Source organism: Aulostomus chinensis, chromosome 2, assembly GCF_037954235.1.
Source record: "Aulostomus chinensis isolate RoL2024-O1b breed Wild chromosome 2, RoL_Achi_v1.0, whole genome shotgun sequence".
NCBI classification, from domain to species: domain Eukaryota; kingdom Metazoa; phylum Chordata; class Actinopteri; order Syngnathiformes; family Aulostomidae; genus Aulostomus; species Aulostomus chinensis.
The window spans coordinates 7713350-7734887 of record NC_141321.1 but is presented as its reverse complement, the minus strand read 5'-3'; the positions used below and the strand labels follow the sequence as shown (position 1 = coordinate 7734887).

General features: G+C 42.7%; 1 protein-coding gene across 1 annotated transcript; it reads right to left on the bottom strand.

Moving 5' to 3' along the window:
- Positions 1 to 4447: 4447 nt before the first annotated feature.
- tmod2 (tropomodulin 2) lies at positions 4448 to 21210 on the bottom strand. The gene is made up of 10 exons (XM_086225522.1): positions 21049 to 21210; positions 15433 to 15631; positions 12597 to 12753; positions 9262 to 9384; positions 8874 to 8948; positions 7813 to 7943; positions 7618 to 7725; positions 7206 to 7349; positions 6875 to 7019; positions 4448 to 6398 (listed from the first exon to the last, which is right to left on the bottom strand). Exons 2-10 carry the CDS (start codon positions 15556 to 15558, stop codon positions 6367 to 6369), a joined length of 1041 nt encoding a protein of 346 aa, XP_086081648.1. The 5' UTR covers positions 15559 to 15631; positions 21049 to 21210; the 3' UTR covers positions 4448 to 6366.
- Between the last annotated feature and the right edge of the window lie 328 nt (positions 21211 to 21538).

Here is a 21538-nt window from a genome sequence, read left to right as displayed (position 1 = left end):
TGAAGGTCAGTGGTCAACCTCTCACACCGGGCGGAAATATTCAGCAGGCGTCTGTGACTCCTCACCTCAGAATAGCAAACATCCGCAACCCTAAAGACCCACTAACTATGGGTCCTTCAGAGGAAAGAGTCCCATGACCAGCCAAGCATGAAAATAACATGTTCCCGCTCATCACCACGTGTTGCAAGCTATAAAGATCTGTTTGGGGGTTCCCAAGCTGAGCGTTCCTGTCACAGAGGCTGCAGAAGGAGGAACTGAGTGGTTGTAGGCTGACAGTCACACAAACATTCATACAGATCTTTAGGATGGAAGGAAACAATTCGACACTCAATCAGACGACGTCTTGTTCACTGGTAATTACATCATGAATTTTCCTTTTTCAGTAAGTAGACAGGGTCACAACATGATACTGTTGAAGGAAAATAAAACGACTTCGGCACAAATTTACATGCGGTGAAGTCCCCATTAACTTATCTTTTTTCAGGTACACACACACACACACACACACACACACACACACACACACCGGTGCATCATTTGTTGTTATCTAATATCAACCTGTTGCCTTGAATAAGGAGATAAATCTTCGTCAAACAAGCGGGTTACGTGATTGCATGTGAAGGCGAGGACACTCCTCTTCTCATTACTGGATTAAATGTTCAAGGCTTCAGGTTTTGGTCGCCTGCGCAACAGAAGACCGATATGATTATTCAGAACCCAGAATGGAACAGAATTCACTTATTGTGCTTTCTCCCCTTTGAATACGTTTATTCAGGAGTAACTGTAATGCAGTGAGTGTGATTCTGGATCACGAGCTGTGGTGGAGGGGAAGCCTGGTCATTACCAGGACTGCAGGTGCCGCCTTGGGATGCACAAAAGGAACCTCAATGAAATCTAATTTGCTGTGGAGCAAAAATCGGTTTCACAATAGGAAGCGAAGAGGGGATTCATGATGTTTGAATGACGAGTCTCTCCGGCTGTTGACCATCATGTAGTCAGCCCACTAAATGGCATTTTCACATGCAAATCAGGTCATTAAAGTTATGTAAGAGTACAAAGAGACCATGGGGAGGGACATCAACTCATTAATTAAACACAATGCTCAACAAGGGTTGACACCAGACTGAACTTCAGGTTGGTCCATTATTCATATCACATTCTCCATGCATCTTTGTTGCTCACTGGGACGCGTCTGCTTATGTCCACAGTCTCTAAATCAGGTAGTTTTCAAAGAAGGAAAGAGGATGAATCACTTTACCCAAACATTTATCCTCTAATCTAATGATGTCAGAACCCCCGCATGAGTAGAAACAACAGAACGCTGACCTACAATCCATGATTTCACTGGCTCACTTTCTCTTTTTAGGCAAAACCACACAAACCAGACAGAGATCAGGTGGAAGGAGGGAGGAGGGAGGCGAGGCACTGTGAGTCATCTGTCATGTTACTATGACAACGATCTCTTGAGCTGCCTCCTGATCTGCCTGCACCCACAGATGACGGCAGAGATTATACTGCAACCAGGGGGAAATCGTTCGCTGGTTGGTTTGCTAAGGCAGCAGGACTCAAGGATTTATGGTAAATGGTAAATGGACTCAATTTTATATAGCGCTTTTCTACCTTCGCGGCACTCAAAGTGCTTCACAGTGTCGTCTCATTCACCCATTCACACACACACATTCACACACTGATGGTGGAGGCTACCATGCAAGGTGCCAACCTACTCATCAGGAACAATTATGGGTTCAGTATCTTGCTCAAGGACACTTCGACATGGTCACTGGGGTCGAGGATCGAACCAGCGACCCTTTGGTTGCTAGATGGCCACTCTACCCCCTGAGCCATGCCGCCCAATATGGTGGCAATTATGGTGCTGTGAGAACTATCAGATATATTCCATCTTTCAAAATGTTGACGACTGAATACATTCTATTGAAATGCTTCCTTCTCTTCATGGGGCTCTAGAGAGGGCGATCAGGTAGAAGAGAGGTTATCAGTAATTGTTCAGTCCCAGGAAGATTGATAAGTACCTACAGTGCCCCAGTGACGTTAATTCCGTCCATGGACAGACAGCACGGGCTTCTACTGCCCCCTGCTGGATTATTGTGGTGAGCCTTTTCTAGATAAATCGTTTTAAAGCGCTAGATGGTGCAATTGGACCTTTTAAGCTTTACTGTTCCGTTTGGTTGGGCCAGCTGAGAGTGATCAGATGTGTGCCACTGGTCGAAATTAGACTGAGGAAACTGCTAGGTGGCAAGGACACACTTTCTTTTCAGGGGTCAAACTCCTGGCGTGTCCTTCGTCACACCTCCCTCATTCATCCACCTCTACACAGTTTGCACTCTCACGTCCTGTCAGAACTTGCTGCCTTGCATTTAGAACTTTTTAATACACAATTTATCAGCTTTAGTCGGAGATACAATCATCATCATCTGTTTTGTTCAGTTTAATTTCATCATGTTCCCTCTATGGTCTCTCACAGAAGCTTTTTTTCCCCTCAGTGTCTGTCCTGGCCACAGTCTCGGCCCATTAGAAGTTTGATGAGGTGGGATTAGAAGAAGCCAAGGATCAGGACTCCGGAGACTCTTGGGAGGATGCAGCTGATTTAATTCTGGGATGTTCGATGCTGATTGGAACCAGTAAAGATTTTATTAATGTTCTTATTTTCCCCTGGCTTGGCTTGAATGGAAATAAGCATCTGCAGTTCATAAATTCAGCGAGATTTGTTTTTAAGCAATGGAATTTTTTAAATTAAATTGAAATATTTCAGCTATTTCAAAATCAAGACAGGTTAAAAAAAAAAAAACACTGACAAAACTATACTTATAATGATAAGATATATGTTTATATATATTCAATGGATCCTGAGAATGTATCAGGTTGCCTTTCACAAGTATTTAAATAGAAGTGACTGCTTTTCTGGTTGTATTCTAGCTAAGAGAGGATTTCGATAGGAATCTGTGCATTCTTGTGGGTTGTAAACTCCCTCCAAAACATTCTGATGAGGCCCAACAGGTGAACATACCTGCTGAAGAGCAAGCACCCTGAAGGGAGGGTGGAGAAGGGAGACAGGCTGGAGGGCAGTTGGGGTGGTGTTGAAAAAAGCCCAGATAAATAGATGAAGACAGACAGTGCATTCAAACTGAATCTACATTTCTCTGTCACTCCTTTAATATATGGGGTTGTTTATTTCTTGCAGTGGTCGACAAGGAACACAACACCAGGACTTGAGCCAAAGCATAAATCTTCCCGGTCGAATATTATTCAAAGTTGACCAAAAAACAGCCAGGGTGAGCTTCAGGTGCTGGAAGCTAGCAGGAACATTTCAATAAGAGGCAAAATAAGTAGTGGAAGTTGCTCAGTCAAATTTGGATTCGAGGACTGGAATATTCCATCCGTCCATCCATTTTCTACCACTTATCCTGTTAAGGGTCGCGGGGGGGGGGGGGGGTGGAGCCTATCCCAGCAGCCTTCAGGTGAGAGGCAGGGTTCACCCTAGACAGGTCACCAGTCCATCACAGGACCAACACATAGAGACAAACAACCATTCACACTCACACCTACAGTCAATTTAGAGTATCAATCATCCTACTGTGGGAGGAAGCTGGAGTACCAGAGAGAACCCACACAGGAACAGGGAGAACATGGAGACTCCACACAGAAAGATCCTGTGCTGGAGCTGGGACTGGAACCTGGAACCTTCTTGCTGTCTGACTGACTTCAAAGCTTCCAAGTAATGAGAAACTTCACTGAAATCTAGTGAACTAAAAGTCAAGAGTTCCCAAAGAAAGCCAATACTCATGTGAAGTACAGGTACTTGAATCATATATATGTATAAGGTAAATGTACTTCACCACTTTCACCTCTACGAGCCGTGACTCCAAAAATGTGAGTCATTCTGCCAGCGGCAGCTGCTTGTGCTACTAACAGATGCAGGTCACGTCCAGATGTGGACCAGAAGCCGTTAGTTGCTCTTCACAGTCTTGGTCTGAAGGAGCAGCTGTAATGTACAACAGCATATTTAATTCCACACTCTGACTCTAGGTTATATCTTCCCTGCTGAACTCTGGGGCAACTAAGAGACATGACAAACTGGCTGCTCTGGTTCTCTTCTCTTCGCGTGGAAACACTTGAGTCATTCACTTCCGTCCCAACCACAGGAGACTCTGACAACAGCTCACTAAAGCACTCTGCCCCAGGAAACCCAGAGAGGGATGGAGTCATACCGATTACATCATTTCACAGGCATGTGCAAACAATCACAGAAACTGGGTCTAATTAAAGGGTGCAAACAGACACCAAGCACCTCCCAAAGCAAAAGTGGAGCTATACGGAGCAAGAAAATCAGCTGGACTTAACTTCAGCCATCCAGTAGGACAATCACAGAGGCTCAACCTCACTTTTGAGGATCGGTTTTAAAACAAAACAAAACAAAAAAGACGGCAGAGACAGTATGTAAAAACATTTATTGTTGAGGATATTCAGCAGTGCATTTCTTCAAAGTCTTGTGATTTTATAATAGTACATTTTTCCTTATGTGGAATCTACACCTGGATTTGATATAACATACAAAAAAAAAATCTAAGCAGTAGTTGTGCAGATTCATATAGTACACACTCAAGAGTGAGTGTGTGCACTTTGAGATGGCATGTTACAATTCATATACGTGAGCCACAGATTTTTATTGCCATTAACAAGCCCAAGCAAAGAAGCAGCACAACCTGCAAAGCACAATAAACCGCAGAGACCGAGGAAAGAGAGGACAAAGAGCGAAAGAACAGATATGATGATGGAAGGACCCCGAAATATAGACCCCATGTAGCTCAGCCAAACACGTGTCCAGGGAATGTGATGCTGTTCAGATGAAAGAACTTTTGGCCAAGAGTGATGGGTTCATGCTAGAATATTGTTCCTGTTACATTAAAAGCAGAACATACAAGTTTCAGGTAACTGCTGAATTAGTCTTTCAATAGCCATCTTAAGCAGGTTATGTACCTTGTGAAATTCATTTTCAGGCACAGCATGTTGTCACCTTTTACATCGTAACTGGTGTGCTACTGTGGAGCGCGGACTGACGCTTAAGTGTGAGGAAAGGTAAATAAATGACACGCCAGGAGAAGTTAATCATAAACCCTTTTGCAAGTAGCTGCAGTCTGAGAAGCTGAACTGAGAGATTTCATACTCCTCCTCCTCACCTGTCACTACTTGTTCAAGATTCTACTATAACTGGTCCACGAAAATAAAATGGAACATCGCAAAGCACAAGTTCTAGTGAACAGCCTCCGGTACGGGGAGGATGTGACTCGCTGTAAAGACACGAGTCCAGTAATGATACTTTAAGCACCGCATGTTAGTCTTTGGCAAGGTTAAGCACCTATGTGCTGAGCCAACATTTGCAGCATTAGTTGTGACTCCTCTTCACTCTAGACTGGAGTAGATATACTAGAATATCAGGTCATAATGATGAGTTAGGGGTGTGAGTGATTAGGTTAACCAACATTAGAATATCACCAGTATAAAATATGCTCCTCAGTTGGAAAACCGTAAAGAAATATAAAACATCATGCAGTGGTACTGTCATGAACTTTACATGAGTCACCATTATTTCTCCGGCTGACGCCAGCGCTAACTAAAATGCGTTGCTCGTGGTAATCATTCAGTCAGGCTGGCGTTACAAGGCAACGCCAATAAACAACACCTGCAAACCAGCCAGCATATGACATGAACAATAATCTGCTCGGCAACATTATGTGTCATGAAGCTGGAAACTACGTCAGTCTTTTCTACTGCTGCAAGGGGCTAAATCATGAGCGTTCTGTGTGAGACGGCAGAGAGCTGGGGTCCTAGCTGACGGCTCCTGGCTCGTTCTACATGTCGACAGATCAACCTCAAGATGATACCAATAGAAGCTCAGGAACAGCAAACTACGCTGCTCCGAGAAGGAGAGAGGGCTGTCTGAATGTTAGTTACTGTTTTTACAATGACATTGGTTCTCTTACTTGATAATGTTCATGTTTACTTCACACACTTAGAGCACAGTACAAAAGAAACAAGTAAAAAGTCTGGGCAGGTAATTCAAAAGCTCAAAAAAGAGCAGCTGAAATGAAATGACTAAGAGCTAATTAGACGTATACCTGCAAAAACAACCACATAATAAGCAGGAGTATGAACGTGGACAGACAAGGGGACGATTCCAGTTATTTCCCTTCTTCTCAGATGTGTGTTCTAGTTGAGCATGCCTTGCCCCGTGATTTGGCACAAGACTTTTACCCACGCAGTGAGATGAGACCAGGGCACTGGCAGAAGTTATTCCACATGGTGAGATGAAACAATGGGATTGATTGGGATACAGGTGAGGCTCCGCCCCTACAGGTCCCCTTCCACTCGCTTCCTGCGGACTGGAGAGGATATGTGTAGTTAATAGGAGAGGCTTCCCCCCAAATAAGAAAACAGGGAATGATGAACTGCAAACATGCTGAGCAACCTTCGTCTTGTTAGTCATCATGAGCTATTTCAAGAGTGTGTCAGGATGAAAGGAAACAAGAAGTGAGATGCTGTCACTCTCAAGCAGATCAGTCTCCGTACAGTTAATGCAGTGAATGATCCACTCAAACTCTGTGGAAAAAAATCTATGACGCACTGATGACCACACTCATGCAGCAGACCTGTGCTACAGCAGCCTTGACAGGACGACAAGCTAAAAGAGAGAAGAGGTCATCACTATGGCTTCCTGAAAGAAAGCAAAGGCAGCTGTTTCTGCAGGGTATGTCACAACATCGGTCGTGACACACTCTGACGATGAAGGTGAAAACAGATGATGCCAGGAGTCAACGCACTCATCTTCAGCAGGTTTAAACACGTATGTGAAACATACCCAGGTCGTTGTTCTTAGTGATGGCGGCGGCAGCTCGGGAGCGAGGCCCTTGCTGGGTGAAGTGGTAGCCAAACTTCACGATGCTGTTGTTCTCTTCCAACATCTTAGCAATCTCCATCTCTACTGTTGTACCCAGCTGCTGCCTCTGAAACACACGTCTAACACACTTTAGTTTATAGAAGAAGACATGGTGAACTCCTTCCCCGCTGCAGGACGCTCAACTAGTTTTTCATTTGATAGTCTGGTGATTTGTTTGAACTGGAATTTTATGCAAATGCAACGTGCAGAGGATAAAGGCTTTTGTGCCGGTGTCACCCACACTCTACAGTACCTGGTTGTCTATCTTGATCTCCGTCAGCGTGTCGTTGTCTCGTAGCGCCTCCGTCAGCGCCTGTACGCCAGCTCCAGTGATAAAGTTTGACTCCAAATTCAAACTTCGCAACGTCTTGTTCTCTCGCAGCATATCACTGAACGCCTGGAGGGTGACATTCAGATGAGTGTTCATACACAATTCATCAGTGAATTTCCATGATGTTTCCAGGCCTTTAGGAAAAACGGAATGAACATGCATTCTATGAAATGTCTGTTTGAACATGGAAAAACGAGAGAAAATTCATGGGAGAAAGCATCAGCATGTGTTTGACGCAGATGAATGACATGGTGTATATCATCCTGTCAGATGTAAATATAGAGTTTTATGATGTCAAGAAAGCCACTGAAGCCCTCAAACCACACTCTCTTACCAAAGCGATGGGGTCGTTACTCCGCGTTGCTGCCAGGCTGAACTTTGTAACGTGTGTGTTCTTCTCCATGGCTTTGGCGAAGTCCCTGAGCGTGGGAATAGGGATGTTCTAGGAGCACAAATACAGCCGTTGGTCCATGGATGAACCAGAGTGTAGTATAGAGACCAAATCAGCTTTCTGTTTGTGTTGCTGCACCTTAATGTTGTTCAGGTTGACTTCTTTTAAGGAGATGTCATTGCTCTTTATCCTGTTGAGGGTTTCTTCTACATTCGTGGGATTGGGAGGCTCATCAAACACAGGGTTCATCTTCTCCCCTTTTATTACATCTGGAAAGACACACACAGGGTACTGTTCCTCATTCCAATCCAAAGAGAGGTGAGACCAAGGGTGCTTTCACAACCCAGGATTGGCTCAGTTCTGTTAAAAAAAACTAAAAAAAAAAACTGGTGCAGTTCAACCTCTGGTAGAGTTTGTTTGGGTGCTTGTGGAAGTAGTTCTCCAACTCTGGTGGGGACCAGAACAACCTGGCCAGGACAACCTTCCCCAAGCAAGCGAACTCAAGTGTAGTGTGACTGCAGAGACAGCACTTTCCACCCGATCGCAGGACGTGAACAAAAATGCAGAGGATCATGGGAAGCCTGATCATGTCATGTGTTCATTTGTAAACAAAATATCAGATAACATGACAGAGAGAGGACGGACTTGGGCTTCTTCTGAAATATGATGTTTGCTAAACCCCTGGGAAGAGTTCACATTTCCCAGCACAATTAATCCTTTTAGTTGGTGAGTGTGACTTTGCAAGCTGTGAAACTGAACCAGACTCACTAGAAAACAAACCACACGTTGTGTATTCATTACAATTTGATTTGGACAAGTCACACAGACTATAGTCGCTGTTTTCAACCCTTCAACGTGCCCTCAGCTCCTTCTCTTCTAGGGGGATACCTGCCACCATGACAAGTGTTTCAATCCTCTGGAAACACAAGTCAATGCGCGAGTGAACTTCATAAAGGACGGAGAGCGAGTCAACTACAGTCCTCATTCCCAGCGTAGCTCCTCAGCAATTCCACTGTGCCATCAATGAGCAACTTATCAAAAGCAGAGTTTGTGAATGAACCTAACAAACTGATCAATTGGAGAAGAGATTGGACAAGAGATTGTCAGACGGACTATAAGGGCTAGTGGGTTTCACTGATATCCACAAGGGCTGAGGCAAGTGGAGCTGCTACTGGAATGTAGGTTTTAATTAAACTTACTGTTGAAACCCTCTTTCGTTCCAGTCCCATCATACGTCTGAGTACTGGTAACCAGCGTGTGAACACCAAGGATTGCTGCAAACAAAAGGCAGAGTGAGCAACCACACACAGGCACTCCAAGATTAAAAGTACAGTCGGGTCTTTGGGTTTTTGGCTAAAAGGTCACAGAAGACAATTGATGTCATTTTCCTCAGAAAGCCCCCCCCCCACACACACACACACACACACACACCAGCATTTGCAGTAAAAATCAGGGTTGTGTAGATTGAGTGGTTCAAAGGGCTTGTGTTTCACTGGCCCAGCAGAGAATGGGCTTTCCTAACACAATGTTGTGCATTGCTTTCCTGCAAAGAAATACAGCATGTTAACATTTGCTTCAATCTCTTACCTGCAAGATCACACAGTTCCGTATCCGTGGCACTGGACAGGGCCTCCTCTAATTCCGGGTCAAGGGTTGTAACTTCCTCCTGCCGTGTTTCTACTGGTTTCTGCTTAGGAATGAATACTTTACCTAAGGAAACAGACAGAAAGGACAAATAAATGAGCTGATTCAGCCCTCGTAACATACAGCAACAAATCATTTTAACTTCGGCACAGTTTTATGAGATGTTACATAAACCTCATATTTCTACCCAAACTTTCAATTGGGTATGTATTGCTTCATGTGACTTGTTCTTCTCCTAGAGCCATTCTTATTCCAGTGTCATGAGACAGCATGACTGCCAAGCACGCATGTGTGCGTGCGCCTGCAAAGCCAATGGCTGCATTCACAAGTACAGCTTCTGCATACTACATATGAAATGGGTTTGGAATTCTTTATTATTGACCCGTATTAAGTCAGGGGAGACAGAGTCCTAATCTCGTCTGCACAAGCGCCCTGATCACACTCATACTGTAACACGTTCACTCCTGGAGGCTGCCTGGAATTCCCACCAGGACCAATCAGGACACATGTCTCTAGCTGACATTAGACAGCACACACTGCAGCGTTCACTTCACACAATCATTCCAGTGACTGCTTCCTGTGCTTTTGAGCATAAATCTGTCATTACGTTCCCTCTACCAAGCCAAGCTGTGTGTCAGACTTGAATGAATCCTCTCTTACACAATATCTTCAACTGAAGACATGTGTACCAACCGTGAGTTTTTACTCTCACTCTGTGTTAAAAGCTTTGATGTCAGTGTTGCAAACATATGAAGACAGTTTGTTACAGTTCTAATGGTCCTTATCATGCGCTGTACAAATAAATCTCTGCTCGTTTTACACAACATTCCCCAACCATTAATACAGACATGGTAACCTCAGTCCAGCATTGACCATCTGGTATTGCCGTGGTAGCTAATCTCAGGGAAGAAACGGAAGGAGTGAGGGAAGTCAAGGAACAATGAAAGGGTTTTAATCAGAAATGCAATGCTCCGACAACAAGCTGAGGGACCCGCCAGTGGGTGCCATCCGCTGCCTTTCTAAATATCCGTCCCCTCACACAAATCACCAACAGAACAGACCCCTCCTTATTCTTCCCCTCCCTCCAAGTAAGTCAAGCCAGTCAAATTACTCAAAATGGTCCCTGGTGGGGGCTCTGGCACTTCCTGAGAGCCGCTGAACCCTAGATACAGCCATCAGACGACACCCTGTGCCAGTCCCTTTCAAGCAAGGAAAGACTAGCCCAAAAGAGTCGATAAACGCAGCTCTAAATCATGGATTTCAATATTTGTCCCTCCGTCGATGAACTACGCATTTGAAATCACGCATTCGAAAAATTTGATGAAATCAGAAAAAAAACAACAACAAAACAATAACATTTAATGAAAAAGTTTACGAATGTCCTGAATGGGAGATGTAAAAAAATAGTTTGATCCCATTTTTAATATTCCAATTGTTAATGCGCTTCCATAAAAACTTGAATGTGGAACAAATGAAAAAGGGAATGAAACTCCATTTCCGGGTTCTGAAAGACGGAGAAGATCCCAAAAAAATCTAACTGCTGACCCAATTACTAGTATCACTAAACACTAGAAGATTAAAAAAATGCACCAATTCCCATTTTAACTTTTAAAAGTCGTCTTAAAATTACAGCTTGAACAAGGGGAGGAGAAGCAGCTACGTCCACAGCTTCATGTAGATGAGAGCAGACAGAGGCATTAAATACCAGTTATGATGGCTTTGACTTAACGCTAACAACCAGAGAAAAAGCCTGACAACACCACCTCACAAAGGGTATTTCATCATATTCATTTTTAAAAAGCAATTCCATTAATTGATGGAGGCGACACCAAACATTTGGCCATGGTGCAAGTTGTTATACTTATAGCAGTACTAAGTTTCTTCCATAGATGATCAACCCTGACTTTCTACATCCTTCACCAGACAAAACTCAGCTCTAGAGGAAATGAAAAACAACAGATGAATTATAGAAAAGCCATAAAGTTGCTGAGCCAAAAATCGTTTAGAAGGCTCCAATGGTTGCCATGGAATTTAAGCCGGCTGTTTTGTTCCCGTGTGTGTTATTCATAGGAGTCACACATACACACCATCATTTATCAGCAGGGGGTGACTATAACAAGGGGAGGAGAACCAGCTACGTCCAACACAACGATGATTTAAGTTTTCCATGTTGTCATAGGTAAGGGCCACAGGAAAGATATTTGCTACATGTGTCCTCTTTACTCACAAACATAATTAGCATTCAAATTAAATATAATTAGCAATTCATCTCCAGTGGGTCAAACAAGTGGACTTCCCCTGTAGAGTCTGAGGGTTCTCTACCCTGCTCTACTTAGCCATGTTTTTTTTTTCCCCCCTCGTGGTGTCACATCAAACATTGCCTCTTATTTTAGAGGACAATAAGTGCCTATCACAACCTGTTCAACAGGACGGGTTTCTTCTGAGCAGGTCAGGTCACACATGCATTACCGGCAAAGTCCTTACAAGTTTTTACCTCCCCACTGACATCTGTTTAGACGTCCACAGACAAATGATCGTCTTGAGAGAAACATCTCATACTGTTAAGAATGAAGCATTTGGGCGCTTGAGTGTCACGCATTTTCAACATCAGACTTAGTTTTTCACTAAAGCGCTGCTTATATAGTCACTCAGACAGTAGAACCCAAGATTTTGTGGTGGCAATAACTCGAATAGCTCGACTCCATGTGTCCACATGTATCTCTGTTCAACGAGACAAAGGGTACTTTGTTTAGTGAAATTTTAAAAAGAAATAAAGATTAAATTCAGCTAATAGCTTCAAAACAGCCTCTTCCAAGAAAGATGAATAAAACACTCAGTCATCAGGTCCAGATTTACCAATCACTAGACCTCTCCCACACACACACACACACACACACACTTTATTTTTCCATCTTTCAAGCCCCCTTTTTTGACTCCCAGTGTCTCCCTATAGTATCTCCAAACCCAGAGTACAAATCCACCCACTCCTCAGTGCTGCATGTTGCGTAAGAGGAGACCTGCATTAATAATACCAGCAAAGACAGTGGAGGAGTAATTATAGCTGTGTCAGACACACACACCAGCTCTCTAGCCCGCCACATACAATATTAACACGTGATACACCCCATTACTGACATCAACATTTAAAACTGTACACCAGGTATAACACACTTCCTTTCCAGACATTCCTGTTGAAAATATGCAATTTTATTTTAGAATGCAAAAGTTTTTTTTTTTCCTATGCTTTACAGCGGATTCATGTAGACCAGCACACACACCTTTTTTCTCCCCAGTGAAGGGCACGATGTCCTCTCGGTCCTTGTGCTCAATGGCTTCCTTCTCCAGGTACTTGAGGAGTGCTTCTCTGTCAAAGTTGCCTGTTGCCTTCTTAGTTGTCTGGTCTTTCTGGCGCAAACCCGCAGGAAGAAGAGCATTCTGGAGGAAACAAGGAGATGTGTGATACCAGTGAGCTAAGAAAGTATCAAAATACACTTCCTAGAGACTTGCTGTCTTCAGTATGTGAAAGTGTAGCTTCTCTTTAACTTCAGATTTGAACCTGGAAATAATATAAGTCGATATACATTTGTATGATTGAACATATCCGCTTGTGTTATTAGCTATTAAAGTGGAACCTTCAAAGTCTTTAATTGAGTTAATCCCAGGATTGTTCAGTCAGTTGAGATAAATCACAACTTCATTGCATATTTAATAAAAGAAACTCAGTCCCAAACCCTAAAGATGCTTATAGCATCTAGGAATCAAACTCAAGACCTGGCAGGCCCGCTAATGTCAAATATAGGATATTCTCAGGGCTATGACGACTCACACAAAGAAGTGTCCAAATAAGCACTTACAAAAAAGGTAAAACTGAAACATTTGGTTTTGTTAAGCAAAAACAAAATATTTAATTCTATGAATAGACATGCTGACAGTTAACCAAAATGGTTCTAGGTGTATAGGGTGTTAACTTCAACATTGCTGACTCACTGTTTTGAGGTTCAACAGTGTGATAAAACAAAGCAGAGATTTGTTGTGATGGAAATCTAGGCAGCACAGCTGTAATGCTGTATGTCTCTCAGCACTGAAGAGGCAGGGGAGGGGGCAAATTTCATTACTGGACAATACGTTGAAAGACTGTTTTACTAATCACCCTCTTGTGTGGAGCAAATACAGAGCAACACTTCATACAACCACAGGTTAACCATTTCCTTTTCAATACCAATTTCGGAGCTCTAATACAGCTGGAGGATGCAGTACTGCAGAGTACAATCATTCATCGGTAGAAGTCAAATGCAGCAGTACTTTTTGACCATTACACCCCCCCCCCAAAAAAAAAACCAGAGTCAACACTTTTCTTGTTTGAAATAGGCCCATTCAGAATACTGGAGAACCAAAATAACAGAAGAAGTGCATGGACACCAGCAGCAGTGCAGAGTTTCCTGTGAGCTTTGTGTGGCCACCATGTTGGGGGACTTGTCTCACCCACTTTAATGCCAAGGCACCGGAGGGGGGCTACTGCTCTGCTGACAAACACACAAACACTTGGCAGCATGTTGATGTAGCTGTTGCTACTTAGACTTGCCCATTAAGTTCTTTTCTCAGCCAGGGAAAGGAGACTAGAACTGAGAAGCGTGGCTGGATGCAAAATTCCCTGATTTAAGACTGCAATGCATTCAAGGAAGTGCGTACATCATATCCTTTTTGGTATATGCCCTTCCCCTCATCTGTTCCACTCAAGGGTATGATTTTCTTCAGTTTACATACTCTGGCATTTCAGACTTAGGGTGTGACAATTCACCGATGTATCTAGATGTGGCTGCATTCGTTCAAATTTCATACAGTCTGTAAAAATCACTGAATTAAAAAACAAAACAAAACAAAAACAACACTTCTTGCCGCTGATTCTTTCATATTGTGTGTTTATATTCTGTTTCTCTCCCCTACACCTCTCCCAGCATGACCTCTACTCCCCTGACCCTTGCATCACCATACAGTTATGAAATGCAAGAGTAAAGAAAGGCTGGGTTTTATAAGCATTCTGAAAAACATTGCGGCAAAACATTTGTGGAAAACGTGCAGAGGAGCAGTAGAAACCCAAGCCCTAAATTTCCTGAGCAGCATCCAGAGAGGCCACGGAGTCCCTCTACTCCTCCACCCTTCCTGCGTACAGTTGAATTTAGGACCGCAACCACAGCACTCTTCACTTTATAGAGAGATTCCTCATGATGTGTTAAACCTACTACTAAGTCCACCGATTGCTCATTACTGGATTAGGTGCATTTTGCTTTCTTTTTGCAGCCTACAGTGGAATCATCATAGAAGTGTAAAGCTTGGTGACGAGGCTTCTCTGACACACATATCAGATCGGCTCCAATCAGGCCCTTTGAAAAAAAGGGGCACTTGGCCTGAGGCCTGAAATAACTTAAATAAAATAAAACTGAAATAACATCTGTGGCCTGAAATACATCATTCATTACTACATCACCACTATGTCACTGATGTGCCAGAAACTACTGGAGGTGAGCGTGTTGGGAGAGGAGTTACTTGGCCTGTGGAGCGATGACGAAACAACAGCTTTGAATGACAGAACATGCTACTCTCCAGATTGTTACAATCTTTGCAGCGCCCATTTCCTCCTGCAAACTAAAGACATGACTCTGCAGTGACCTTCAACCCCAACAAACCTCCCAAATGCAGTTAAAGACGCAACTCTGCTCATGATGAATGCGATGGATAAAGCGCTGAAGTTTGACCAGTCAAAATAAAAGCAGCTGCGTTAGACTGTGCTCTCCTCTGCTTTGTTTGACTCGGAAAAGCAAGCACAAAGTCCATTCAACAGTGTGTGTGTGTGTATATACAGTATGCCACACACTCAGAAAATACACACAATCTAAAAGGAACTTTTCTTTCTTTCTTTCTGGAACCAAAACCATGCGTTTCAGATGTGTTTTGAACCATGGGTTGTGTATTAAACAGTTGTTTATGATTCAGTGTAGCGTCCTTATTCGATTCTTGGTTTAAGATAGTCGGGAAAAAACAGGAAATCGGTTCTATCTTGAAAATAAACTTTTTTCCCACAGTACTCCTCTGTCCTCCCCACATCAGGGCTCTAACCTCAGGGTCCATCTCCTCCAGGGCCGTCTCCAGCTGTTTGAGTTCCTCTGCCGATAACTTGTTAAGGATTTCATCTTCGTCCAGATCCTTGTACTTGTCTAGGTCCTTTTTGTATGCCAACGCCATGATGCCCACTACAGCTCACAAGACAACGCTGACCAGCAGACGGGCTCGTTGCTCCAGTCCAGGGGGAGGTTACCTACAGATGAGCAAGGGCAGGAGAACACACAATCAAACAAACATTCATGAAGGAAGAGGAGGTGTGGACTCATCTTTTCATTTCACTGATTAAAAAAAAAGTCAATCCGAACTTTTAACTTTCCAACCGAGGCACGCATTGTTTACCTCATCACTCTAAACAATAGTGGGTCACATTCACAGGCTGTGATCACAGCTGGCCCACTGCACACAAGGCTCTGCAATGATGCAACAAACACAGCTGGAACAGGGAGAGAACCCTCTCAGAAAAATCATCTGACCGCTCCCATGAAGACTGCCAGTAACTCTTCCTGTAAACCAGCTCTATGCTGCTTTAGACAACAGTGACCTCAGAGACAAAGAAAAGCAGCTCATTCTCATCACACGAGTGTATCCATCCACTACTTTTGTCATCCATTCGTCTGAGGGTAAAACCTATTTGAGTAATATCACACCGCACAGGAATAAAGTAAAAGTACAAGAAGACTACAGTGCAAATTAAATGGAGCTTGGAAAAGTGAAAGAGTCGGGGACAGAGTGTGTATGCTGTGAACTAGAAAAGAGAGGCCTCAGCCTTCAGTTTGCTCTCCCACGCCACAGCCTGAACACAACATGACCTCATGATTTCCAGATTCTCTGCAGGGCTCCTCACGCACTTACTGTACGGACATCGCAAACTACACTGAATTTAAGGCTCCCACAAGCCAGGACAAAACAGTACATCAGTGTATTTATTTAAATGAATATGGGGAATACTTATTGCACTGCAAGCTTTCTTGTCATTTCGGAGCCTGATAGTTTTTACCTGTAAAGCCTGAAGAACATTAATGACTTCCCTTCAATCCAACTGCTTTAAATCATTGTTGAAAAGAAAAAGAAATGTTTTCTTAACACAGTGACAGAAGAAAAAATACTCAACTTTGCGGTTTGGCAAAGGATTCTTTAAACATTTGGGGCCGTTTCCCCGGAGCTGCCAGAGGGATTTCTCCTGCTCCAAGGAGTTCCCTCACCAGTCTGACAGGCTCTTGCCTCCAGAATTGCAGCTCTGTCCAGACTTAATTCCTCCCCTCACCTTCCCTATTACACAATCACATTTAAACTGAAATGTATCTGCCGGTCATTGCAGGGTCATTTACCAGCCTGAGCACCAGCAGATGAGGTTGGACTAAAATGTCAACACAGATGGCTTCAACTGAAGTTTATGAACATGATGATCACATAGTAATAATATCACATTCTACTGTAAAGTTGTTCATTTGGATACAGCAAATCGAAGTGAGAGGTGCAACAGGGCTGAATGAAGTATTAGTTCGGCTCGCATTTTCTGAATAGCAACACAGCTAATTTTGGAGTGTGGTGGTGAAACATTTTAAATACATGGACTGAAAGTGAAGGGCTGTAAGATGACGTAAACATAACTACAGTTTATACAAGCTGAATTATGGGTCGCTACAAACTGAACTAGAATGACTTTTATTTTTATTTCAACTGGGCATCTTGAATCACGGCATCAAAACACGGGACTTTAATAGCCACATTTTTAGTTGAATTTATGACTTGAAACTGCAATACAATAAACTTGAAACTGAATTCAGTTTCATGAAACTGAATTCATTTGCTCTGAAATTGCCTTTTATCCTGCTTGAACATTCCTCTGTACAGTTCTCTGTGTACTGAATCCAGTTCAGTTTCATTTTACTGCGACAGACTTACGGTCAGATGGGACGAGTTCTCCGGCACAGGTTCATAGAACTCCTACTCACGTCTTTGAAGATTCCTTTTCGGTCTGTGGGTCGATAAATATCCTGGTGCATTTCTAATTCTAAAAATTACATATGGAAGTGAATCAATATAACCAACACAACACTCCGGATATCTTTATCCTTTCCAAATATGTTGCAATGTCAGAATAATACATTAAAAATACAATGTGTTCAAATCAATTAACAATATTCTGCAGGCTGCATCAACCTCTGGGACTTTTGTGCTGTGTTCAGGGAAGAATGCCAGGATTTGTTTCTAGGGACTTCATTCCAAGCCTGTGGTCTGGAGAGGGGATCATTTAGTTCATCTTTCCTAATCAACAGAGATTGTCAGGACACCAGAAATATATGAAAGCTTCGTGTGAGTATGTTTGCATTTCTCTTTATAGTTTTCAGAGTCAGGAAATGTGCTTTTAATAGATTCACTTCAATGATGTATTCTGCTCAGAGTCTCAGATCTAGACCCAACTCTGACACACCAACTTTCACAAGCCAACGTGGGCACGGAAAGCTGGGAATGCTGCATGACGTCAGGTAGGATTTATGAGTGTACGGTCCTAATTTGCTGAAACTGCTCAAACAAATTCTAAGACTGGCAGAAGGCAATGGAGTGATGACATTTGAGGTCAGGATTTAGAGAAAGTGGCCTGGGCTAAGTCACACAGTTTTAATGATCTTATGACAAGGTCAGCTCAAAATAACCCCATTTACAATAATACCCTCTTTCCTCAGAATCCACTTTCCACTCCACCAAGAAATAAATCAACACATTTCAAGCAATGGCCGGTGCTTCCAGAGAGGCCGGGGACTTTCGGACAGGAGTAATGGTGCATGCAGACAGAGATAATGGCTGGAGGCTCAGAAGAGGGAGAAGACACTGAGAGGATCCATTAGCCTCCTCTGATTGATTCCATTCCCCTTCTCCTCTCTGCTAATCCTCCAAGATAACAACAGATGGCTCCGAGCCAATAATACAGCAAACCTGTCTGCACTCACCTTCGACCTTCCAACACTCACCTATGTGCTATGTTTGGACATAGTTTATTCCTTTCATGCCACCCAGCCCTGCAAAGCTTTAATACAACAAAAACAAAAAAATTGCTTATGCAGGTGGATTTAAAAGACCAATTTCAATTTCTTCCATAATGGGAAAATATTGTCTAATGTTTCCCAAATCAGTTGAACAACCAAATAACTGATCTGTAGGAAAATCATGAAATAAGAGGATTCTTGTAACCTTTCACTGGTGGACTATTGATCACTTTCAAATGGTTTTTGATATAAAACAAAAACGTGAAGTTGCCAAAAATTTCCATCGTTGTCATCTGACTTTTTAGAATAATTTACCTCTGTTTTAAGTTACGTCACAACATGTTTTCGGGGTCAACTAGAGAGGCATCCTGCTCTTTTATAAAGGTAACGTTTACAAAAGTGCTGCACTGTTTAGTGAAAAAGTTATATTCCAATTACTGTGTACAATATTGCAATTGTGATATATTAAAAGTATATCATGAGTGTACATGCTTGGTTATCAAGAAAATTACATTACTGATAAATTTGAAATGTCTATTTCTCAGCTTGCAAAAAAACAGAAACAAACCTTTTGTGCAGTTGTTTTCAAATAAACAATGTTTTACTAAATTAAACAACAACAACAACAATAAAAAAAATACTGGTAATAAAATTCAGCTATTTCTCTAACATGTGCTCAACACAAGCTGACACATTCGTTGTGAGAACATTTAAAACATGTTCAGAGTATGATGCGATGTCCATCATCCCTGAAACTAGTTATTACGTAATCCTTAGCAGCTAAAACAAAAACGTAAGTTAAAATGTATCTGTAACACAGTCTGTACAATCCACAGCCAGGTCGGGTGCTTTTTTTCGATCCCCAGGGGTGAAAATGAAGTAACTGCCACTGAGAGATGAGCAAGATGCACTGGTTGCTTAGTACATTATTATATTACACCACCCCAACAACACACAAAAAAACTATAGTTAGAATGACCCAGCTCTACTTCCCCATGAGACAAGAGCATGTGCTTCCTTCTCCCACCTACTCTCCTCTTTTTCATTCTCTTTATTTTATATCCTGTTGCAGCTCAACTATCCTTTGTCCTACACTGGTGTGCAGCACTTGTATGACTGCCCAAAGGGTCACAGAATCATAGAAAACAGACAGCGACACAAGGGTATATTCACATAAATTACAAAAAAAAATCATGTGACCGGTACATAGAGCCAGAAGGGCAATGATGAAGAAGAAGAACGCACTTTACTTCGTGTTAAATGGATTAGCCAAAAAAAACAAAAAAAAAAAAACATGTACAGTGTCTTACTGTACTTCCCACCAAAGTTTATGAATATCAGGTAACATTGGTGTCACACTGCTTACAGACGGAAAAAAAACAAAAATAGCAGATGTGGGTGAAAACATGAATTACTTTGCCACTTTAAAATAAAACTATTCATAATAGTAAATGGCAATCATCATTTCTGTTCTTCAAACTGTTGTGCAGACCTGAGGAGGACCAGGCAGGAAGTGGAGTGTTTGTGAAACGAACATGCATGATTGTCTTCACAATGCACACGCCGGAGGACACACACACACACACACACACAATTATTATATAATGAGAACAGGAATACTCCAAGGAGTACCCAGCTGGAGCACCCAGTTTTTCAGCTTGCCAGTGACTTATGAGAACAAGTGTATAAATAATACAAAAAGTATGGCGTGTTGATGCTTCTGAGATGCAGGGTTTGGTAATCGCAACTGTATATAGCTTTAAAAAACCAACAACAACCATATCTGCTGGGCCTGTTTAACAGCAACACAACACTGCAGTATCATCAAAAAATGCTTAGTCAATACACCCCAGGCAGCTACAATACCTGACTCCCAGCATTCAGAGATATGATAAAGAAACCGCACTCTAAAACCGGACGGCTTGATACAAGGACCACACCCCTCATTCACCACCGAGCCCTGCTTCTCCGGCTACCTTCGAGAAGGCCCAAGATCCTGAACAAGGAAATGTGTCCCAGCCAGGTACAATGGTCTTGCTGCACCAAGGCAGCTGAGCACACAGCCTCTCCCAGCTGAAGCCCCTATGGCTGCCCCTGAGGATCGGGCGGCCGAGTTTAAATCGAGAAATCAAAAACCGCACCACACACCAGAATCCTAAGACTGGCAACTGACTGAGTGGTGACTGCAGTGAACATCATTACACTCGTAGCAACAGGTACGTTGTGTTTTGGGGCTGTTAACCTACTTAAACACCTCCATCCATCTCCTGTTGTCAACTTTATCGTTTTCACACTGACAGTAAACATGTCGCTGGTGATTAACATCATCCAAGTTTGTAGGCAATGTTATATAACTTGGCTTGTACGCGACAAGACCCACTCAAAGACACAAACTGGACCCACTCGTGGGTTGCTCAATATGAGCCACAACTGCGAAATAGTCCGGTGATGTGTATTAGCAGCTAACATGCTAACCTTCATAGATGACTCAAGCTGATAGCCGTTTAGCTAAACCACACAGCTAGAGGGCACACATTTAAGTGATACTGGGTAAAAGCAGGCCAGCTGGCCCGCTTATTTTAATTAATTGGCATATTTTCAAACCACTGAGGGTATATCTTACCTGAGGGTGATGGGACGGAGCGAGAGGACCTCTGACTCGTTACCAGTCTTCCCAGTGAAAGCGATGTCTGCAGTGTCTGTCTGCGTTCTTACACAGCGTTAAGGGCGGTAACACGGCGAGCGACGCTCCTCTCTGACTGACGTCTAAATAAACCAATCAGCAAAGAGTCTCTCCGTTTGTAGCCAATGGTGTAAGTGAGCCCTCCCCTTTTTGTTGAAGGGCCAATCATATTAGAACTTCAACTGTTGCAGCTCATGAAATACAGGTATTTCTGCTATTAAATAGACATTCGATCATTTTCAACACGTTTCAAAGCAAATGTGATATCGTGCCTTTTGTTATTCATTTACTGTATGCTAATGTTTAACTATGACACATGAGATCAGACATCTGACGAACATACCCCATCTGCTGGTCAATCAAAAAATACCATAAAAAGAGGAGAAATGCTGTTGCAAGTTTTCAGAAAAGCTTTGTTTTTCTTTATTGA